General features: G+C 51.7%; 1 protein-coding gene across 4 annotated transcripts in view; it reads left to right on the top strand.

The window, feature by feature from the left end:
• Positions 1 to 19,943, top strand: part of ZNF366 (zinc finger protein 366) — a 62,828-nt gene extending 42,885 nt beyond the window's left edge. For 2 of the 4 annotated variants that reach the window (XM_029076115.2, XM_029076138.2), the window contains exons 2-6: positions 3,810 to 3,894; positions 5,263 to 6,581; positions 9,087 to 9,278; positions 17,292 to 17,466; positions 19,262 to 19,943. In XM_029076115.2, coding sequence (XP_028931948.1) covers positions 3,810 to 3,894; positions 5,263 to 6,581; positions 9,087 to 9,278; positions 17,292 to 17,466; positions 19,262 to 19,797 — 2,307 coding nt within the window. In that variant the 3' untranslated portion in view covers positions 19,798 to 19,943. Of the gene's footprint in view, positions 1 to 1,696; positions 2,012 to 3,809; positions 3,895 to 5,262; positions 6,582 to 9,086; positions 9,279 to 17,291; positions 17,467 to 19,261 lie in introns of those variants that run through there. The other 2 variants (XM_029076122.2, XM_029076147.2) reach the window with 2 other exon arrangements.
• Positions 19,944 to 22,147: the final 2,204 nt, after the last annotated feature.

Below are 22,147 nucleotides of genomic sequence, written 5' to 3'. Positions count from 1 at the left end.
AATAATAATAATGTTGGTATTTGTTAAGCGCTTACTATGTGCAGAGCACTGTTCTAAGCGCTAGGGTAGATACAGGGTAATCAAGTTGTCCTACGTGAGGCTCAGTCTTAATAGCCATTCTACAGGTGAGGTAACTGAGGCACAGAGAAGTTAAGTGACTTGCCCATAGTCACACAGCTGCCAAGTGGCAGATCCGGGATTCGAACCCATGACCTCTGACTCCCAAACCTGGGCTCTTTCCTCTGAGCCACGCTGCTTCTCTGATTATGTGTGCAATCAGCAAGGCCAAGCGAGCTGAGGAGTGGTGAGAGGAGTCTCTCTTTGATGCAGAGGTCAGTCATTGTATTTACTGAGCGCTTACTTTTTGCAGGGCATTGTACTAAGCACTTGGGTGGATGAGCAACCCCTGGAGGTTCTTGAGAGGAGAGAGAGCTTGGACCGGACATCCCTGGTCTGTGCCATGTGGTGTTGAGCAAGTCATTTCACCTCTCTAGGCCTTAGCTTCCTCCTCCATAAATTGGGGATCGGCTCCCATGGCTACGTCCTGGAGCTCCATGTTGTTGGTGTTTGTTAAGCGCTTACTATGTGCCGAGCACTGTTCTAAGCACTGGGGTAGATGCAGGGTAATCAGGTTGTCCCACATGAGGCTCAGAGTCTTAATCCCCATTTTACAGGGGAGGTAGCTGAGGCACCGAGAAGTTAAGTAGACCTCCTGCCTCCCAGGTGCATGCTCTTTACTGTGTGCAGAGCACTGTACTAGGTGCTTGGGAAAGTGTATTAGAGTTGATAAGCATGATCCCTGCCCACAGGCAACATATAGTCTACTGGGGGGAGTCAGACGTTAGAATCGATTCCTTCAAGTTATACGGTCTCCCTGTCCGTATAGTGGCACTGTATAATAATAAGTATAGCAGCACTGGGGTGAATACAAAACCCAGACTGATGTAAAAATCAGATGACTTGCCACTCCAGTCAGAACAGGGGAACACTTTCCGGGTCAGGGTCTTGCCATCGGGGTGACAGCAGCCAGGAGGGGATGGGAGATGGTTCCTCTCACTAAAAGAGGGATTACAGATTTTCCACGTTTCGCGTCCTTGGCTGGAAGGAAGAATTTCCTAAGTAAAACATTTGAAAGCTTTCTGTTTTCAGTGCTGTTTAGATAATACACCTTTAAGGCGGATAGGAAGTGCCTGCAGAGGCAGCAGGAAGTAGCTCAAGGGAGCAGGAGAGAGACGGTTGTTCCTAGTTTAATCAAACAAATAAGCTGTTTGTTGTTTTAGGAAAGGGGCAATGGCTGTTTGATCATCAGTGAAGGCAGCACACTCTTGTTCTCATCCCCTTCTTCATCTGTTTTCTCATTGCTTGCCTTTGTCCTTTTGCCAGTGGGGAGACATCACACTGACTGGTGCTTGTAAGACCCCGAAGTTTAGAGGTGCCAGACCATTTACCAGGGTTTATACTGAACGGTCCGGCTTTCAGCCGGCCGGACCCCCATCCGGTCCTCCCTGGAGTGGGGTGTTGGCAGAGGGGTGTCTGAGGCCCTTGAGTGCCGTCAGTGGTCACCTAGGTCCGGTGGTGGCCGCAGTCCGAGGGTCTGGGCTGGCAATCGCTTTGCCGGGGGTTCACCAGGTGATCTCTCTGAGAGTTTTCAATCCAATTTACTCTCTCACTGTTCAGCCACCAACGTGCTTGGGGTTCCCCTGGGAACCCACCCAGAGAGAGAGCCCAAAGAAGATGCTCCAGAAGAAGCCGCTTTGCCACTTCACAGCTCGGCATTCGACGTCATCTCCGCCAATGGGCCCTTGGGGATCCCCTCTCAACCACACCCGATTAGGCCACAGAGACACACTTTTGCCTCTGGTCAGAAGCGGCCTGTCTGGACGGAGGTTTTCCGAGAGTGCTTCTCTATCACCTGGTCTGCACGTGTCCACACTTCCCATCTGCGTTCGAGGGTGGAGCTCTCAGTAAAACCTTGCATCAGAAGGCGGCCTGGCCCATGGAAGGAGCACAGGTCTGGAAATCAGGGGACCCGAGTTCTAATCCCAGCTCTGCCACTGATCTGCTGGGTGACCTTCAGCAAGTCACTTAGCCTCTCTGGGCTGCTGTTTCCCCAGCTGTACAATGGAGTTAAGAATCTTGCTCTTCTTGCCTTTTAGACTGTAAGCCCTGTATGGAACACGGACAGTGTCTGATCTGATTATCTTGTACCTACCCCAGAGCTTAGCTCCTAGTAAACTCTTCATAAATATAATTATTATCATGATCATTATTATTATTCACTGAACCTGTTACAGGGGCTGAGGCAGAGAAATAATAATAAAATAATAATTATGGTATTGGTTAAGCGCATACAATGTGCCAGGCACTGTACTACATTCTGGGGTGGATACAGACAAATCGGGTTGGACACAGTCCCTTGACCCATGTGGAGGGCAAAGTCTCAATCCCCATTTTAGAGATGAGGTAATGGAGGCACAGAAAAGTTAAGTGACTTGCCTAAGGTCACACAACAGACAAGTGGTGGAGCCAGGATTAGAACCCATGACCTTCTGACTCCCAAGTCCACGTTTCTATCCACTTGGCTATGCTGCATCTCTAAGACCTGGCCCTTGTGTATTAACTCTCTCATGGGCTGATGGCACCGACCAAAGCCATTGTGCAGAATCAGCATCATATACAGGTCCGGAACTACTCAAGAAATAAGGAGAATCAATCAATGGTATATACTGCACGCTTACTATGTGCAGAGCACTGTACTAAAGACTTGGGAGAGTACGATACAGAAGAATTAGCAGACACGTTCCCTGCCCATAACGAGTTTACAGGCTAGAGGGATGAGCTTACAGTCTAGAGAAGCTAACCGACAGAGAGTGAAAAGCCAAAAGTTCACCGACTTCCATTCTAGGCCCACTATTTTGATAGCTGGTGGGGAGAAGGAGCAGGAGGAGGAGAAAAAGGAAGAGGAGGGAAAAGGAGGAAGGATGGGATCTAACAGGAAATGGGGAAAAAGGAAGAGAGGATGGCGGCTGCTTTCCTTCTGACACCATGATCCCATGACAGAAAGCCTCATCGGATGACGATAAAGGAGGAGTCCTGGGAGGGGAGGAGAGGATTAGAAGGACAGGAAATAGATTACATTCACAACATTGAAAGTGAAAATTGACAGAGCAAATCGGATGCCTTTCTGTCAGACTACCACACTGCGAGCTCGGGACAGAGAACTAGTTTAAGGGAAACAAATGACTCAGCTCAGTACAGGGCTCTGCACACAGTAAGCACTCAATAAATAAGGTTGATCGATCGATTGACCGATCTTGACGTGGATGGTCATTTCATGGTTTGGATGTCACAAAGGGCAACCATCCCACCATTCCTCCGAGCAACCCCCTCCACCCTTGGGCACGGAATGCTGAGATGGAATGCTGAGCTAGGGGTGCCACTGGCCAGATGCGGAAATGGCCTGGCTCTTGGCTCTCCATGCTCTCTTATTAATTAAAGATTTGATGGCAAGCTCCTTGAGGTCAGCCTGTTCCACTCTCCCAAGTGTTGACCTCAGCACTGAGCACTGAGAAGACGCTCATCAGATGCCATTGATGACGACGGTGATGATGAAACAGTGATGTGCCGTCATTGTAGCCCAGACTGATAGGAGCCAATTGACCGATCCTCCTCGTTTAGCCAGAGGGTCTACGGGGGCACTTAGCTAAAAGGCATGTGAGATTAGAACTTTATTAATTTATTTTTTTTGGCCACAGTTTAATCATTCTTTTCTGTGTGCCCCTCTCACCCCAACATCATATGTTTGATAGATGAGTGTGCCAGGGCCAGACAACTGGTCAAGGATCAGAGGGAAGATTCAGATTCAAAGCTCTGGAATTTTGGAGCCTGATCAAGGTAAGTAATGGTCTTGCTCCAGGATTCCCTGCCTCCCTGGCCCCACCTCCAACAAGCTCTAGGGAGAAGGCCGGGGGATCCACAGTCAGCTCCAAAGATGAATGGAACCACTATCTTCCCCACTTTCTTCTCCCCTGCCTTTGTGGTTCACAGCCAGGGCAAGACTTCTCACTCTGCCTCCATCTTGCCTATCTCGCCATCGACCCCTAGCCAACATCCTGCCTCCCTCTTCAAATCTGACAGACAATTACTCTCCCCCCTTCAAAGCCTTACTGAAGGCACATCTCCTCCAAGAGGCCTTCGCACACGAAGCCCCTCTTTCCTCTTCTCCCACTCCCTTCCGCATCACCCTGACTTGCTCCCTTTGTTCTTCCCCCATCCCAGCCCCACAGCACTTATGTACAAATCTGTATTGATGTCTGTCTCACCCCATCTGGACTGTAAACTCGTTCTGGGCTGGGAATGTGTGATTTATTGTTGTACTGTACTGTCCCAAGTGCTTAGTACAGTGTTCTGCCTGCGGTAAGTGTTCAATAAATGCAAGTGAATGAATGAACAAAAGCCTGATCTAGGTCTTTCTCACCCTGGACTGCCTTTAGTCTTTAGAGTGTCCATCACAGTGTTTGGCACAGGCAGATGCCACTGTGCCATCCAAAGTTCAGGCTTTGTCAAAGCTACACAAAATTGGGCTTGTATCTGCCAGGCTGGGCAACCCAACTAGAGGTGGGCCAGGGAGTCAGAAGGACCTGGGTTCTAATCCTCACTCCGCCACTTGCTTGCTGTGGGAACTTGGGCAAGTCACTTAACTTTTCTGGGCCTCTGTTTTCTCATTTGTAAAATAGGGTCTAAGTACCCATTCTTCCTGCCTCTTAGACCAGGAACCCAATGTGGGACAAGGTCTGTACCCTGATTATCCTGTATCTACCCCAGCGTTTAGTCCAGTGTTTGGCACATAATAGGTGCCTAACGAAGACAATTACTGTTAGCATTATTAGTAGTATTATTATTGGGGGGAGAGGATGAATGGTGCCTCAGGAGGTTTTCTAGCTTGAGACATTTGATTCGCCACCTTCAGCCCCTTAGGCATGTGGGGTTAGACTCTGCACTTGCCCAATAAACACTATCCGCTGAACCCGAATGGCCATCTTGGCAGCCAGGTGAAGACTGGCTGCTAAGGAATGCCCTCGGGACTCCCGCCCTGGGCTTGGGGATCCTTCTGGCCTTCATTCAGCCCTTCTGTAGCATGACACGTTATTCTACTCCCGAATGACGAGACGGTTGGGAGGACAGGGGGACGCAGCTTGGGGCTGGCCCTGCCTAGAGGGGCCGTGAGCGCAGCCCGGAATGAGTCTCTCCCTCTCTCTGAAGGGAAACTGCCCACGATGCAGGAGGAAATCCAAATGATCAAAGAAGAGGTGTGCTTCGACACGAGCACGAGGCCACCGCCGCCCGCCTTTCCTCCCGGCCTGCCGCCGGGGAGTCCCAGGATGAAGCCCCCACCGAGGGAGCCCTTCCCGGAACCCTTGGGAGCCCCCTTCTCCCAGTTCCGGTACGATGCTCCGCCGGGGGACCCTGGCGGGTCCCGGAAACGGAAGAGCGTGCCCAGCAAGATGCTTTCCGGAGGTCCAGCGGCCGAGGCCCCGCCTGCCCAACCACGAGGCCCCAGCCCGCCCCCACTGCGCCCGCCGCCCGCCCCGGCCTTCCTGGCCCCGCCGCCCCCGCCCCTGCCCCCCAAACACCCCTCCCAGATGATCGACCTGTGTAACGTCGGCTTCCAGTTCTATCGCACCCTGGAGCGCTTCGGGGGCCAGCCGGTCAAACGGGAGCCGGTCCAGCCCAGGGCCCCGTGGCCCCCGGGGCCCCCGGCTCCCTTCCTGCAGGCCCTCCCCTTCCCCTATTACCCCAAAGTCCCCCGCGGCCTGGTGCTCCCCTTCCTGGTGCCTCCGCCGAGCCGCCCCGCGGGCCGGCCGCCACAGCCGCCGCCCCAGGGCCCAGCGCGACCGGGGCCTCCACGGGCAGGGGCCGAGGGCGGGCCCAAGGTGGAGAGGGTGGACGTCAACGTCCAGATCGACGACAGCTACTACGTGGACGTGGGCGGCGAGCAGAAGCGCTGGCAGTGCCCCATGTGCGATAAGTCCTACACCTCCAAGTACAACCTGGTGACCCACATTCTAGGCCACAGCGGGGTCAAGCCCCACGCCTGCGCCCGCTGCGGCAAGCTCTTCAAGCAGCTCAGCCACCTGCACACGCACCTGCTGACCCACCAGGGCACGCGACCCCACAAGTGCCAGGTCTGCCTCAAAGCCTTCACGCAGACCAGCCACCTCAAGAGGCACATGATGCAGCACAGCGACATCAAGCCGCACAGCTGCCGCGTCTGCGGCCGCGGCTTCGCCTACCCCAGCGAGCTCCGGGCCCACGAGGCCAAGCACGAGGCCGGGCGCTGCCACGTGTGCGTCGAGTGCGGGCTGGACTTCCCCACGCTGGCCCAGCTCAAGCGGCACCTGACCTCGCACCGCGGGCCCGTCCAGTATCGCTGCAGCGAGTGCCCCAAGGCCTTCCAGTACCCCAGCCAGCTGCAGAACCACATGATGAAGCACAAGGACATCCGCCCGCACATCTGCTCCGAGTGCGGCATGGAGTTCGTCCAGCCGCACCACCTCAAGCAGCACTCCCTCACTCACAAGGTACGACTGGCGGGGGAGCCGGCAGCAGAACCGCAAGAAGGGAGGGGAGGGCGGGGAGAAGGCAGCAGAGCCGGAAGAAAAGAAGGCAACGGAGATGGAGAGCGTGAGAGGAGAGGGGACTGGGGCCAGATGGAGAGGGGGCAGAGGGCAGTGGAGCCAGGAAGGGTGGGAAGGGAGAGGGCAGCCGTGGAGCTGCGGGACCAGTTCTCGACTGTCGCCTAAGGAAGGTCGGGTGGGCAGAGGACCTCCAGTCAGTCAGTCGGCCAGTCAATCGCATTTATTGAGTGTTTACTGTAGGCAGAGCACTCTACTAAGCACTTGGGAGAGTACAATATAACGATAGACATATTCTCTGCCCACAACGAGGCAGCTCTGGGCGGACCTAGCGGTCCCCAGCTGCCTCTGGCCCCAGGGGGGCGAGGGAAGAGGGCTTCCGCCTCCCCAGAGAAGGTGACGGGCCTTCTGCCGGGCCTGGCAGAGAGAGCAGAGAGCAGAGAAAGCAGACAGCTGGCCTTGGGCCACTTAACTCTCTGGCCCTCGGTTTTCTCATCAGTAAGATGGGAGCAGGTGAGCTCTGTGGGGGCCAGGGATCGTGTCTGATGATACTAGCAACAGGGGTTGGTACACAGAGAAGCAGCATGGCCTAGTGGATAGAGCACAGGCCTGGAGTCAGAAGAACCTGGCTAATTCTAACTCTGGCTCCGCCACATGTCTGCTGTGTGACCTTGGGCAAGTCAATTCACTTCCCTGGGACTCAGTTACCTCACCTTTAAAATGGGGGTTAAGACTGTGAGCCCCATGTAGGATAGGGATTGTGCAACTTGATTTCCCTGTATTTACCCCAGTGCTTAATACAGTGCCCCGCACACAGTAAGTCCTTAAAAAATACCACAAGTATTATTATTAGTAGTAGTAGTAGTAATTAAAACAACAATATTATTACAAAGTAAGCCCCGAGCTGGGCTTTATCAATCCAGAGCCAAGTGTGGATGGAGGAGAGGGAGAGGGTGGGAGAGGGAGGAAAGAGAGACAGGGAGGGAATGAAGGGGAGAGGGAAGAGAGAGGGAGGGAAGAAGTCATGGAGAAAACAGAGAGGGAAGAGGGAGAAGAGAGAAGGAGGGGTGAAGGGCGAGAGAGCGGGGGAGAGGGAAGGGAAATGGATGGGAGAGGCAGGGGAGAGATGGAGGGCGAGAGGGAGGGGGAAGGGAACAGAGAAGGGAGAGAAAAGGGGGAAGGGAGAGGGAAGGGAGAACAGAGGGAGAACAGAGGGAGGAGAGGTTCAGTCTGGGGTCTGGAGCCTGGGGCCAGGGCTGACTAGGGCCACAAAATGCTGTAGGGAGTGGTATTCATCAATCTCATTAAAGACTTTTATCAATCTGTCGATTAAGAGCATTTACTGAGCATCTAGTCTGTGCAGAGCACTGTACTAAGTGCTTAGGAGAGGACAAGAGTACACACAGGATCTTACAAGGAGACAGACAGAAACAAATCATTTACAAATAGAAGGAAGAAATGCTCAAACTGCAGAGCGCGTAACCTGTATTTACAGAGCGCAATGAGAAGTAGCAAGTGTCACAGTGCTGAGAGGGTAGTAGGGAGGAAGATCATTTCTGAGGATGCTCCATTCTCAAAAATCTGCAAATTTCAAAGTGATGCAGAATCACCTACCCTGACCCTCCTGAAAAATGTCCTTAGAAGAGGTCAGTTTATCAATTGAGAATTGTCTAATTATCAACATTCTGGTATCCCAGATGAGCTTGGCTCATGGTGTTGGAAAGAAATCCAGTTTCCCTTTTCTGAAAATGGTGTTTCAATCAATCAGTGGTATTTACTGAGTGCTTACTGCGTGCAGAGCACTAGACTAAACACTTGGAAGAGTACCACGGAACAGAATTGGGAGCTATGTTCCCTGTCCACAGTGAGTTCACAGCCTGTTTCCCCCTCAATTGGATAAAAGGGAGGAGTGTGTTCTGCCACCCCTCCCCTAAGGGAGCCCTCCCATCAGTGGGTTCTAGTGGAACCAGCACGGGTCTGAGAGTTGGGGACCCGGCTTCTAATCCCGCTTTCACCACTTGCCTGCTATGGCGCTCAGGCAAGTCACTTCACTTCTCTGGGCCTCAGTTCCCTCATCTGTAAAATGGGGATTCGCTGACTGTTCTCTCTCCCCCTCAGACCGTGAGCCCCATCAGGGGCAGGGACTACATCCGATCCAATCACGTTGTCTCAATCGATCAATGGTATTTATTGGGTGCTTTCAAAGCAAAGCTAAGCGCTTGTGAGAATTCAACACAACAATCCAACAGGCACATTCACTGCCGGCAAGCTTACACCCCAGCTCTTACATCACAGAGTAAGCCTTTAACAAATACCACAGTTAATATTAATTAGAAAAGGCCCCGGCAAGTGACGAAGAGTTTCGTCATTGAGGTTTTCCTGGTTGTTCTTGGCTAAAAGAGAGACTGAGGGTCTTGACCCCTCCGTCTCCTCCCTCTTTCCTCCCCGCAGGGTGTGAAGGAGCACAAATGTGGGATCTGTGGCCGGGAGTTCACCCTGCTCGCCAATATGAAGAGACACGTCCTGATCCACACCAATATCCGAGCCTACCAGTGCCACCTCTGCTTCAAGAGCTTCGTGCAGAAGCAGACCCTGAAGGCCCACATGATCGTTCATTCGGACGTCAAGCCTTTCAAGTGCAAGGTGAGCGGCCTGGGTGCCCTCCCAGCTCCCACCGGGCAGGCTAGGCCCCACGCACTGGGCGGGGTGCTTTGGGAGGGCAGGGGCCTGGGAGGGGGGACGGTCAGGTGACCTGGCCCTAATCGATCCATCGATCCATCATATTTATTGAACGTTTACTGTGAGGAGAGCACCAAACCAAGCCTTCGGGAGAGTACGATAGAACAGAGTCAGTAGACACGATCCCCGCCCACAACGGGAATGTGTCTGTTTACTGTTATATCTCACTCTCCCGAGCGCTTAGTTGCAGTGCTCTGCACCCGGTAAATACAACTGAATGAACAACGAGCTGACAGTCTAGAGGGGAAGACAGAGTCTAGTCAAAGTAGGGTGTTCAGGGTTAAGGGGGAGAATCAATCAATCCATCCATAGTCCTTATTGAGTGCTTATTGGGTGCAGAACACTGCACTGACCACTTGGGATAGTACAAGAGAGTTAGGTGCGATTCCTGCCATCGAAGAGCTGTCAGTCTCGAGAGGGAGACAGGGAGGGAAAAATAGGAGTAACAGAGTGAAATGAGGGAAAGGGGCAAGAATGGAATGCTGAGAGGAGAAGCGAATTGGGATCACCGTTTACTTCTTCCTCTGCTTCCACCCCGCATCGCTGGCATAGCGCTGAGCCAGATGGCTCAGTTCGCTTGTTTGCCCACGGTTAGCCCTAACCTTTCCAATGAAAGGAAAGCTCCAGGCCCACAGGGTTGAAGTTTGGTGTTGGGGGTCTTCCCCCTCCTGGCTCCCTCCCCAGACTCCTCTTCCCTCCCTCCTCCCCTCCATGACCTCTCCCGTCAGCAGGCACAGTTCAGCGCACACTTCATTTTCAGGCTCTGGATCACGTTCCAGGGAACGCAGCTGGAGAGGTAGAGCCCTTTGGTTTGCGGCTGCCCGGCTTAAATTGGGCTCTTTGTCAGCTCAGTGCCAACAACAAGAATTCGGTGGGAGAAAAGGAGGAAGGGAGAGTAGTAAGAGTTGACTGTGTTTGCACCCTCTGACCAAGGAGTGATCCTGCAGGTATAATTACCAACAGAAGTGGCAGGAGGAAGAGGAAAATGAGGTGGTCTGAATTGTTTTCCAGGGTTCCTTTCCTTAAGTGCATTTTCCTGGAAGGCCAGGGCCCTTCTTTATAACTATGTAAATTGTCTTTGAAGGACCCTAGTAAGTATAATTTCAACCTTGAAAACAGGACTACAAGGGGCAGGCCCTGACTTCCACCCCAGCAGAAGCCAAGTTTGCAAGAATTGGGGTGGGGAGACTGGCGCCATTAGCTTCACCCTCTTGTCTGACCCAAATTTAACCCAGAACTGCTCACTGAAGGGACAACTATCTATGTTTCAATCATTTGATTTCCAGGCTTCCAGTTTCCATTGAGAGTGTGGAAAGGGGAATGCAGCAAGGGCAGGGATTGTGTCTACCAGCTCTGTTGTGTTGTCGGCTCTCGAGTGTTTAGTACAGTGTTCTGCACACAGTAAGCACTCAGTAAATACTAATGATCGGTTGACTGAGGAAAGGGGGGAATCCAATAAACCAAGGATTGGGTAAACCAACAGCCACAGAGAATAAAGAGTCAGCTGCAAATGAAGTCCAGGGTGATGGGCTCCAGCCCCCGCCCTATGTGCCCCCCATGCCTCTCAAGAATAAGAGGGGGAACAATTGCTCCTGCAGCAGGGGGATGTCACCTAGAAAGTTCATCCAGGTATATATCCTCTCTTGGCATGAGCCTGACTTCCCTGCTTGAGACTTGGGCCCTAGCAAGAGCTCATAAACCACAGTCCTTGCTGCACATAAGTCCGGAAGCTGTCCCAGTCCTGCTGGACTGTTTCAGTCCCAGTTTGCTCTGCTAAAGGTCGCGTACTTAAAATAAAAAGACTGGACATAAAGACGTCCAGGATGTCTTCCTGCCAGGTGGTGGATTGATTACCTGAGAACCAGAACGATTGCCCAGAACCAAGCTGGATAACCGACCTCACTACCACAGTCCTATTGCAGGAAGGGAAGAGGAGAGCCAGACAGGAGGGTCCCGGTGAGCTGGAGGGCAGAAGAGAAGGGGTTAAATGTGAAGAGAGACAGTTAGTTGGCCTGGTCTCTGACCCTGAAAGGCATCCCCAAGGGGTCGGGAGACCACCCTGACGAGGAGCTGACTTGCATGGCTGAGCCAGGGTCCTGAGAGAAGCCAATTCATCCAGCGGGGCCCTGTCGCCTAAGCAAAATTAATTCACCTCAAGAGGAAACTGAGAATCCACTGGTCATGAATTCCATACCCCCTGCCTCTGGGCGGGCCTGCTCTTAGGCCACCCCAGAAAATCAGCTGCCTGTGCTTAGCTAAGACAAGTCCACAATCTCGCTTAGTGTCACGTCACCAAGTCTTTTCCTTCAGGAAGTTCTTGCTTCAGTCTAACCTAAATCCCTTCTGCTGCAGCTCCAGACCATTCCCTCCACAGGGGAAACATCTGGTCAGGGAGCCATTTGTTCCCCATGGGACCACTCGCGAACAATGGGATGGAAAGTTATGGATGGGAAAGAGCTGCGAGGCGGTCACTCTTGTTGTTTCCGCAAAAGGGTTCCTGGCTCCTCTGGTCCTTTGGCCCCCGGCTCCGGCTCTGGGGTCCCAGTCCCCCGGTGCCGGCCGACCGGTCACCGAGCGAGGGGCCTGGGCCCGTGATCTGGCCTTCCGGGGCCTGGAATGGGCTCCCTAGAACCGGGCCAGCCCAGCAGGAGCTGCAGCTGCCTTCCCAATAGCAGAGCGCCAGCTGCAGCCATGGAGTGACCCGTCCAGGAAAGGGGGCCATCCAGAGTTTCCGGGACACGGCCTCCTCTGAGATGGGCAAAGCCGGGAGCTGCCGAAGCCATGAGTCATGGGTCATCTGCGGCCCGGCGAGGTCCGGCACGGACCTGCCAGGGCCGGGTCTGCTCCTGGGGGCGTGCAACGTCAGTCCAGGGTGCGGCCGGGCGGGCGGGGGTGTTGGTAGCCTCGCGCCCGGATCCCCGGGGGCGGTGTGGACTGGTCAGGCTGCCCCAGCGGACGGCCAGGGGGTTAAAGCGGTGACCAGATAGCCGCCTTCTGGCAGCCAGCGCCTCCTGAACAGAAGGAAGGATATAGCTGGAGGAACGGCTGGCTGAACAATGCTTCCCGAGTCCCAGGGGGCCCGCCTGCAAATAGATTCCATCTTGCTTTCTCTTGTACTTTTCAAAGCTTCCTGTTTTCTCACGGTCGTTTTGGACAGTTTACAGTCCCTCTCTGTCCCTCCCTCCCTCTCTCCCCCTCAGAGGAAAGGAACACCCTTTTTATTAAAAAAAAAAAAAGGAAAGAAAAGAATGCGAGGGAAGGAGAGTATGGCACTGGCCTCTCCTCCCCACCCTGCAGGGTGCAGTTCTCCTTGCCCTTTTTCTCCTAGCCAAGAAGACTGGGGGCTGGCTTCTTTGAGGAATCTCCGCCTCACCCGGGCACGCTGGAGCTGGTATTAATTAAGTGATTACCACTTTCTGGGTGCCGGGATAGATCCGAACTGATCCTCCTTAACGGTCCCTGTCCCCCACTGTATTCACAGTCTACGAGGGAGGGAGAACTGGTATCTCAGTCCCCTTTTCCAGAGAGGAAACAGAGTCCCAAAGAACTTGCTCAGGGGCCCACAGCGGCAGCAATCTGGGTCCTCCGACTCTTTCCACTAGGCCCCGCTGCCTCCTTTCCCCTTTCCGTATCCCCTACGCTTCCAAATTATCCCTCACACCCCTCCTCCCTCCACGGCAGCCGTTCCAAAATCTTACAGAGGTTGTTGGGTGCCGTCAGCAGCCACCTGAGATGGAATAAAATCCGGGATACAAGGGGCCGGGGCTCCCTTAGCCCTGGACAGAGCACTGTGTCCCAAATCTGTATGACCAGCCCAGGCCCACGGAGATGAGTAATTCTGGGGGTGTAGGGAGATAGGTTCCCTCAATGCGATTGGCCCCAGGAGAGTGTCTCGCCATCAGTGCCCCTCCCTCATTCCCAATTTTGTCAGAAGATTCTCATTATTATTATTATATTATCATTATAATAACTATGGTATCTGTTGAGCACTTATGTGCTATAGACACATAATATGCTACGTGCTGGGATGGATACAAGCAAATCCAGCTGGACACAGTCTCAATCCCCATTTTACAGATGAGGTAACTGATGGACAGAGAAGTGAAGTGACCTTGCCCAAGGTCACACAGCAGACAAGTGGTGGAGCTGGGATTAGAACTTGGGCCCGTCTGACTCCCAGACCCCTGCTCCGTCCAAGAGGCTATGCTGCATTCCAAGGGCCGGGGCCAAATGACCCTAATGTAGGGAGAAGATGAACATGGAGATGAATGTCTGAGAGAGCGAAACCCCAAGGTGCCAAAAGATGTTGAATAGTACTAGCTGAGTGCCTTCTGAGTGCAATGTGCTGTACTAAGCACCTGGAAGAGTACAACAGAAGCAAATCACCCATTCCCTGCCCACAGGGATCAACATTCTAGTTTGGGCTAGTACAGTGCTCTGCACAAAGTAAGCCCTCAATAAATACTATTGAATGAATGAATGAATGAATGAATAGAGCCCAGACCTTAGAGTCAGAGGCCGTGGGTTCTAATCCCAGCTCCGCCACTGGTCTGCTATGCGAACTTGGGCAAAGCGCCTCACTGTTCTGTGCTTCAGTTCCTTCATCTGTAAAATGGGGATTAAATCATACCTCTTCCTACTTAGGCTGTGAGCCCTACGTGGAACAGGGACTGTGTCCAACCTGATTATCTCATATCCATCCCAGCACTTAGAACAGTGCTTGGCACATAGCAAGCACTTAACTAGTACCATTACTATTATTCCCTGATTATCTTGTACCTACCCCAGGATTGATAGACAGTCAGCACTGAATTTACACCATCCATCTTAATGACAGAGTTGAGTTCGGCGGATCTGGGCTCAAGGAACTCTGTTCCTCTTGGATGCTAGAAGAAGCCAGAGCAGATCACTTCCCTGGGAGGGTAGATTTTCATTCTTCTCCCTAATCCTTTGACCTTTGTTCCCAAAAGAGCATAAGCTCCTCTTGGGTTGGGACTATGTTTTGTGCATCTGTGGCCCTTTCCTAACCGCTCAGTATAATACATCGCACCCTGAAGGTACCCAATAAATATCACCTCTGCTACTTTATTCACCTTGGGTTTCTGGCCTCAGAAAAGCATGGCCATGATTTCTGAGTCACTTCAATAACTATTTTTCAATTGATATACCTGTAGATCAATTAATTGTATTTATTGAATGCTTACTGTGTGCAGACCAGTCAGACAATTGTATTGAACACTTATTGTGTATAGAACACTGTACTGAGACCTTGGGAGAGTACAATATAAGAATATAACAGACACATTCCCTGCCCACGATGAGCTAACCGTGTAAAGAGGGAGGCAGACATTAATATAAATAAATAAAATTACAGATATGTAAATAAGCCCCGTGGGGTTGGGACAGGAGAAGAATAAAGGGAGCAAGTCAAGGCAGTGTGGAAGGGAGTGAAAGAAGAGGAAAAGAGGGCTTAGTCAGGGAAGACCTCTTGAAGGAGATGTGCCTTCAATAAGGCTTTGAAGGTGGGGAGAGTAACTGTCTGTGGGATACGAAGGAAGGGCATTCCAGACGAGAAGCAGGATGTGGGGGAGAGATAGGTGAGATCAAAGTACAGTGAGAAGTTTGGCATTAGAGGAGGAAGTGTGAGGGCTAGGTTATCATAGGAGAGTAGGAGAATAATAATAATAATAATGTTGGTATTTGTTAAGCGCTTACTATGTGCAGAGCACTGTTCTAAGCGCTGGGGTAGATACAGGGTAATCAGGTTGTCCCATGTGAGGCTCACAGTTAATCCCCATTTTACAGATGAGGGAACTGAGGCACAGAGATGTTAAGTGACTTGCCCAAGGTCACAAAGCTGACAGGTGGCAGACCCGGGATTCGAACCCATGACCTCTGACTCCCAAGCCCGGGCTCTTTCCACTGCGCCATGTACTAATTGCATGGAAGAATATACTATAAACAAATTGGTAGCCATTATCCCTGCTAAAAGGAACTTGCAGTGTAGCTGCTCTGCTGAACCTGCTGAACGCCTGGCAGGTGTTCAGAATGGGACCCAGTCCTGGGGAGGGCAAAAAACCACCTGCTACTGGCCAAACACAGTGGTGGGGCCAACTAACCCTGTTCAGAGCCCAGCCTCGGGCACCAGGATTCCAATTCTAGTTCAGATGAAGACCTCCCTCTGGCCACTAGATTGGAAGCTTTCCGAGGGCTGGCAGGATCCAGAATGAAAACCACTAGAGCTTATTGCTTTTGGTTACTGTAGAGCTGTTGCAACTGAAGCAGGACTGATGGGGGGCCGGGGGTGAGGAGTGTTGGGAAAGGGCACCTTCACGGCAGCCGCTTGGGTCACCTTGATTTTAGGCAAATCTGAACTGTAATGGAGAAGTTGGGCTATGGAAAAGCCTCAATTCATCTCTCCCATTCAATGCACATAATCTGTCCCCAGATCCTGTCAGTTATACCTTAACATCGCTAAAATCAGCTCTTTCTGCTTCCAAACTACTATTATGCTGATCCACTTAACCTATCCCACCTCGACTACTGTGTCAGCCTCCTCGCTGGCCTCCCTGCCTCCTGTCTCTCCCTGCTCTAATCCATACTTCACTCTGCTTCCCGGATCATTTTTCTAAATAAACATGAAGTCTGCATCCCTTATTCATTCATTCCATCACATTTATTGAGTACTTACTGTGTGCAGAGCACTGTACTAAGTGCTTGGGAGAGAGTACACAACAGCAATAAGCAGATGCATTCCCAGCTCACAACGAGCTTACAGTCTTGAGAGGGGGAGATGAGCTGCTGTGCTAGGGAGGGGGCGATGGGGACTCCAAGGGACCTTCCAGTCCTCAAGAACCTCCAGTGGCTTCTCATCCACATCTTCATCAGACGGAAACTACTCTCCCACTGGCTTTAAATCCCTCAATCAGTTCACCCCCTCTTACCTTACCTTGCTGATTTCCTACTACAGCCCAGTTGGCACCCTTCACTCCTCTAATGCTAGCTTCCCCACCATACTCCACTTAGGGAGAAGTAGAGCCAGCTCTCTTCAGAATGGATCCAGGGGAGGTAGAGTGGCAGAACAGTGCTTCGCACATAGTAAGTGCTTAACAAATACCATTATTTATATTATTACTATAATGTCAGTGGCAAGTAGTTCAGTTGAAGGAGCATGAGGCCGGGAGTCAGGAGACCTGGGTTCTAATCCCAGCTCTGCCACTGGTCTTGGGTGAAATGGGGACCAGGTCTGATCTGATTATTTTGCACTTAATCTAGTGCGAGGCATAGTTCTTGGCCCATAATAAACACTTAATATATACCATAATTAATAAATTAATAAGGGTCTTCACTAGCTCCTGATCATTATCATGAGTTTGAGCAACCCTAAACACACAGACACCCACGAACCAATACGCCCAACTTCCGCCTCCAAAAGTTCTCCGAATTCCACCTCGGAACAAAATCTCCCCTCTCTGGCCCCGCCCGCACTCTGCTGTGAATCTTGCCACTTTGACATAGTTTAAAGTGACAAGATTCAACAAATCAAAGTCATTCAGGTGACGACCCTCACCTCAAATTGGGCTGGTGTTGTGTTTCCCTTTCTTGACCTTCCCTGGGCAAAGGGCGCACTTTGTGCACCACAAGCACTTGGGCGCACACACACACACACACACCCAAACTCACCTCCCATGGCATATACCTTTAAACTCTACCATTTCTCCCTCTACCTGTACTTTATTTTAGTGTCCGTCTCCCCTACTAGATTGCAAGTTCTTTAAGGGCAGGGACGGTGTCTACTGACTCAGTTGTATTCTCCCGAGGGTTCAGTGGTGCAGCGCTCCCCCACAGTAGGCCCTGCAGAAATCTGATGGATGGTTGATCAAGACACCGTGTTTTCCCTGTTTGTGTCTCTGGCAGTTGTGCGGGAAGGAGTTCAACAGGATGCACAACCTCATGGGCCACATGCACCTGCACTCGGACAGCAAACCATTCAAGTGCCTCTACTGCCCAAGCAAATTCACCCTCAAGGGTAACCTGACACGCCATATGAAGGTCAAGCATGGTGTCCTGGACAGAGGGTTTCATTCTCCAGGTGAGATCACCGTACCCCACAGCGGGAGGATGACAGATTCCCCAAGGGCCCGCAACCATTTTCTACATGGCTTTCTCCATGCCCCAAGTAAGGAGTTATCCAGTCCACTCCAGACTGTAAGCTTGCTGTGGGAAGGGAACGTGACTACCGACTCTGTAGTGTTTTACTCTCCCTAGCATTTTGTACAGTGCTCTGCACATAATAAGTGATCAGTAAATGCCATCAATCGATTGACTGGGGGGAGGAGGTCCAAAGCTCAAGCAACTTGAGCCAGTGATGAGAGAAATAGGAAAAAAAAAAAGTCTGGTAAAGCTGTATCAGGCTGGATGAGTCCCAAGACCCTGGGTGACTGTGGGAGAGGCAGGATGATGGAGTCTCCCAACAGGAAATACGGAGGAGCGTCAGGCCCGAGGATCCATGCGGAGAAATCGATTATAGTGCCCGCGGCTCACACGGTGCCACTCACACCTCCCTTCCTCTCCAGGCGTGCTCCCGCTCGGGCATGGAGTGCCATGAATGAGGCGGGCAGGGGTACAGCCGCTTTTCACACCTTTACTCGCTTTGGCGAGCTAGAGCCGGAACTAGAACTCGGGTCTTCCGATTCCCAGAGAGGTGTTCTTTCCACTGGCCCCACAGGAGGGCTGGCAGGATCTAGGCTGATGATGGTTCGATTAGGCTTGACTAGGAGGGGTGGGCATGGAGAGGGAGCCCAAACAGAAGTTCAGGGTGGGAGGTTTGGGCAGCTGCAGCTGCAGCTGCCAAGTGGACTCAGGGAAAAGGACCCTAGTTTTGGGATGGGCCAACCGACCCCCAAGAAGGCCTGCAAATCCTGACTGCTCTCAGTCCTGTGTCGTGAGTGCCAAGAGCGGTTGGAGCCCGTGGGGTGACCCATAGCGCAGACAATCCCTCTCCCTTTCCAACAAGCCACTTCCTCCGGCACTACACAGTGGCAGAGGCAGGAGGCCCACTTCTCTGGGAAAAATCGGATGAGCTCACCCTCACTCCTCTCAAATCTCCCAGCTCTCCTCTGAGGCCAGCCAACCTCACAAATATGACTTCCTCTGTACTGTGGACCTGAGTTATTACCGGGTCACAGAGCTCCTGTCCTTGGGCTCGCTCGGCCTGTGGGGAAAGGAAAACGTCCATCACTACTCTCCCCACGTGTTATTCAGCAGGGCCCGGGAGCTTGAACAGGTGATCATAGAGGGAGCCATGCAGGCCACTTCCAAGTAAATGTGGACTGCCCCTCTATTGATAATAATAATGATGATGAGAGCATTTGTAAAGCACTTACTATATTTCAGGCACTGTACTATGTGCTGGGGTATCTGCTTTGTGATCTTGGGCAAGTCATTTCACTTCCTCTGTGCCTCAGTTGCCTCCTATAAAATGGGAATTAAGACTGTGAGCCCCATGTGCGACGTGGACCGTGTCCAATCTGATTATCTCGTATCTACCCCAGCACTTAGAACAATGCCTGGCACAGAGTAAGCACTTAACGAACACCAAAATTCAAAACAAAACAGTACCTCTGCTAGATTCCCCAGAGGGGCAATTTGCCTTAAGAAGGTTTTGCCTATTTTAATGATGTTATAGGTTAGCCTGCGTTGGCGATTCCCCAATCCGTGGACAGAATCACCCAAATCAGAACCCGACTGATGGGGAGATCTTGGCTGAGCATGAGCAAGAGACCCTATGGCACTAAGGGTCCTCGGGCACCGGAGGCCCCCGTCCCCCACTCAGTCCACCTCCCTCGGAAAGCACCCGGATCTGAACTCTGTGTTGGCTGTTGCAGGTCTTGGAAGGGGAAGAGGGGCCCCGACCCAGAACGCAGGAGCCCTGAGGAGCTTGGAGCAAGAGGAGCCCTTCGACCTCTCCCAGAAAACCCGCACCAAGGGGGCCACGTTTCATTCCGATGGAGAGAGCATCAAGGGCAGCTCATGCCCCGAGGAGGATGAGGACCACTGCTCCGAGAGCGAGCGGTACAGTCCCGGCCCGTTGGTTCAGGACCACCACCACCTCTTCTCCAGGCGGCGCGGCCCGTTGAGGAAAGGCGCGAGGCGAGCTCGCCGAGATGCTTCCTCCCTTCAGGAGAGGGAGCAGGGGCTGAGCCACGACTTTGAGCAGAAAGAGAAAGAGAGTCAGAGGGCTGAGGGGAGCCAGGAGAGAAACTGTGCCCACAAAGACGACTGTCTGGGCTTCAGACCGTTTCCAGACCCCAGACTTGGCCACTCTCTGTCTGATTACCTGTACTTCAAGCACAGGAACGAGAGTCTGAAAGAATTGCTGGAGAGGAAAATAGAAAAACAAGCTGTGCTTCTGGGCCTCTAAACGAACAGTTTTCATATCTCAACTGGAAAATAAGAACTAGGAGAATCAGATTCTGCTTTCAGCACAAGTTGTCGTTTGCTAGAGACTGGGAGTTTGTAAGAAGGCCTTCAAGATGAACCCAATAAACAATTAAAGACAAAAATTAAGGTAAAGTGAATGCCCTTCCATTTCTCCATTGGCTCATTACTGCCAATGTTGGCCTAATTCTGGGAGAAAAACCTCTTTGCTTTCTTCCATTATTATTCAAACATCCTAAACTGTATACGTTCCCCTGGCTATATAATTGTAAGCTGACTCTGAAGGGGTTACAGAAGCTTTATTTCTATCTTTCTGGACACAGACGCCCCCTCCACACTCTCCTCCCCACCCCGTCCAAAAGCACTAGCTTTTGAGGCATGTGCTTGCTAATGGAAATTTAACAGCAGCGAGCTGGTGGAGGTCTCATGAGGGTGGCGGGGTGATTTTTCAACTAGAGCAGAATATCACTAGGGACCTTATTATGATGATGATGGTGTTTGTTACTACTCTGTGTTAAGCACTGTTCTAAGTTCTGGGGTAGATACAATAGGGTCAGATTTGGTCCCTGTTCCACATAGAGCTCGCAATCTAAATATGAGAGAGAACAGACATTGAATCCCCATTTTACAGATGAGGAAACTGAGGCCCAGAGATGCCAAGTGAGTCGTCCAAGGTGACATAAGGCCTGGAAATGAGGGAGATGAGTTTCCGCAAGGCCTCTGTGTGCTGAAAGTTTCAGTTTGAGAGCCAGCAAGCCTCTCCAGAGGGAAAGTGTCGACCAACTCTGGTGTACTGTCCTCACCCAAGCATTTAGTACAGTGCTTCGCATGCAGTAAGTGCTCAATAAATATCATTGACTGATTGATGCTGCTATTCCTACCACATGCCGCTCTGGAGGCCTCCCATGTTGGTTTCCAAACTTTCCAGCCCAAGCCTCATCCAGGAGTCCAAACCGAGTTCACCTGCAGCATTCTCCAAAGTCTCTCCCACCACCGACGGAGCTGAAAGAAAGACCTTGCTGGCTGCATCTGTGGCACTGGCAGGTAGAAGCCTGCTAAATTGATCTCTTCTAGTAGGAGTCCAAGCCGGGGCAGTGCTTCTCTTCCTGAGGAGCAGCGAGGCCTACTGGGAGTTAGAAGCCCTGGGTTCTAGTCCTGGCTCTGTCCACCTGGCTCCTGGGTGACTCTGCACAAATCATTTAACTTTTCTGGGCCTCAGTTTTCTCAACTGTAAAATGGGGGCTGTGAGTCTCTTAGCCTTGGAGTCCCATGTGAGAAAGGGACGGTGTCCATTCTGATTATCTGGTATGTCCAACTTGATTATCTAGTATTGACCCCAGCGCTGGGCATACAGTAAGTGCTTAATAAATACCACTGGTATAGTTATTAAGGCCTGGTGTGAAAAGACAATTGTGCCTTGAAATCCAAACTCCGGCTTGTCTTTGGTCATTAGCACTTGGGAAGAAGAATTAACATTATGGCTTTTAGAAGCCTTTACTATGTGTCAAAGCACTGTATTGAGCAACTGGGGTAGATACACAATCATCAAATCAGACTCAGTCCTCTTTCCACATGGGGCTGGCAACCCAAGAGGTAGGGAAAGCAGGACATAATCTCTTTAATAGATGAGGAAACTGAGGTTCAGCAAGGAGAAGTAACCTGCCCAAGGTCCCAAAGCAGGCCTGTGGCAGAGCCCAAATTAGAACTAAGATCTCTTGATTCCCAGAAGCCCGAGGATTGCACACATGCTCTCAGCAGGCCCGGGACTCTCCCCTTGGTGCAGATTCCATGACTCCAAGTGGGGAAATGAGACGCTCCCAGAGAGAGGTCCAAGAGGTCCCCCAGGGCTCCGGGACCAGCTTGGCCCAGGAGTTGGCAAGGGAAGAGTGAATGTTGGAGGGAGGGAGGGAGGGTGGTAAATTTTCCTCTTTCCATCCAGTCTAGGACTCATGGCCTTTGGGCGCCAACTGTACCTTGGGGGCAGGGGGAAGGATCAGCAGACCAGCGACACACTGCCTTTGTTAGAAAAAGTCATTGTTTTATAGGCTCCTGATATCTTCCTTCCATGCTCAGTTGTCAATCAATCAGTCAGTGGTATTTGTGGAGCATTTACATTGTGCAGAGCATCATACTAAGCATTCTACGATACAGTTGACAGACCCAATCCTTGCCCTTAAAGCTCTTTCAAGTCCAACAGGGGAGAATGAGAGACTTTAGTTCTATTTAGTATTTCTATTGCCACAGCACTTGACATTCTTCTTCTCCATTTTGTCCCCATAACACCCCTGAGAGGGGTATGTGAGAAGGGGGCAGGTATTATTATCCCCATATTA

The sequence above is a fragment of the Ornithorhynchus anatinus genome, chromosome 1, assembly GCF_004115215.2.
Source record: "Ornithorhynchus anatinus isolate Pmale09 chromosome 1, mOrnAna1.pri.v4, whole genome shotgun sequence".
NCBI lineage: Eukaryota > Metazoa > Chordata > Mammalia > Monotremata > Ornithorhynchidae > Ornithorhynchus > Ornithorhynchus anatinus.
This window is presented reverse-complemented; position numbering and strand designations above follow the sequence as displayed.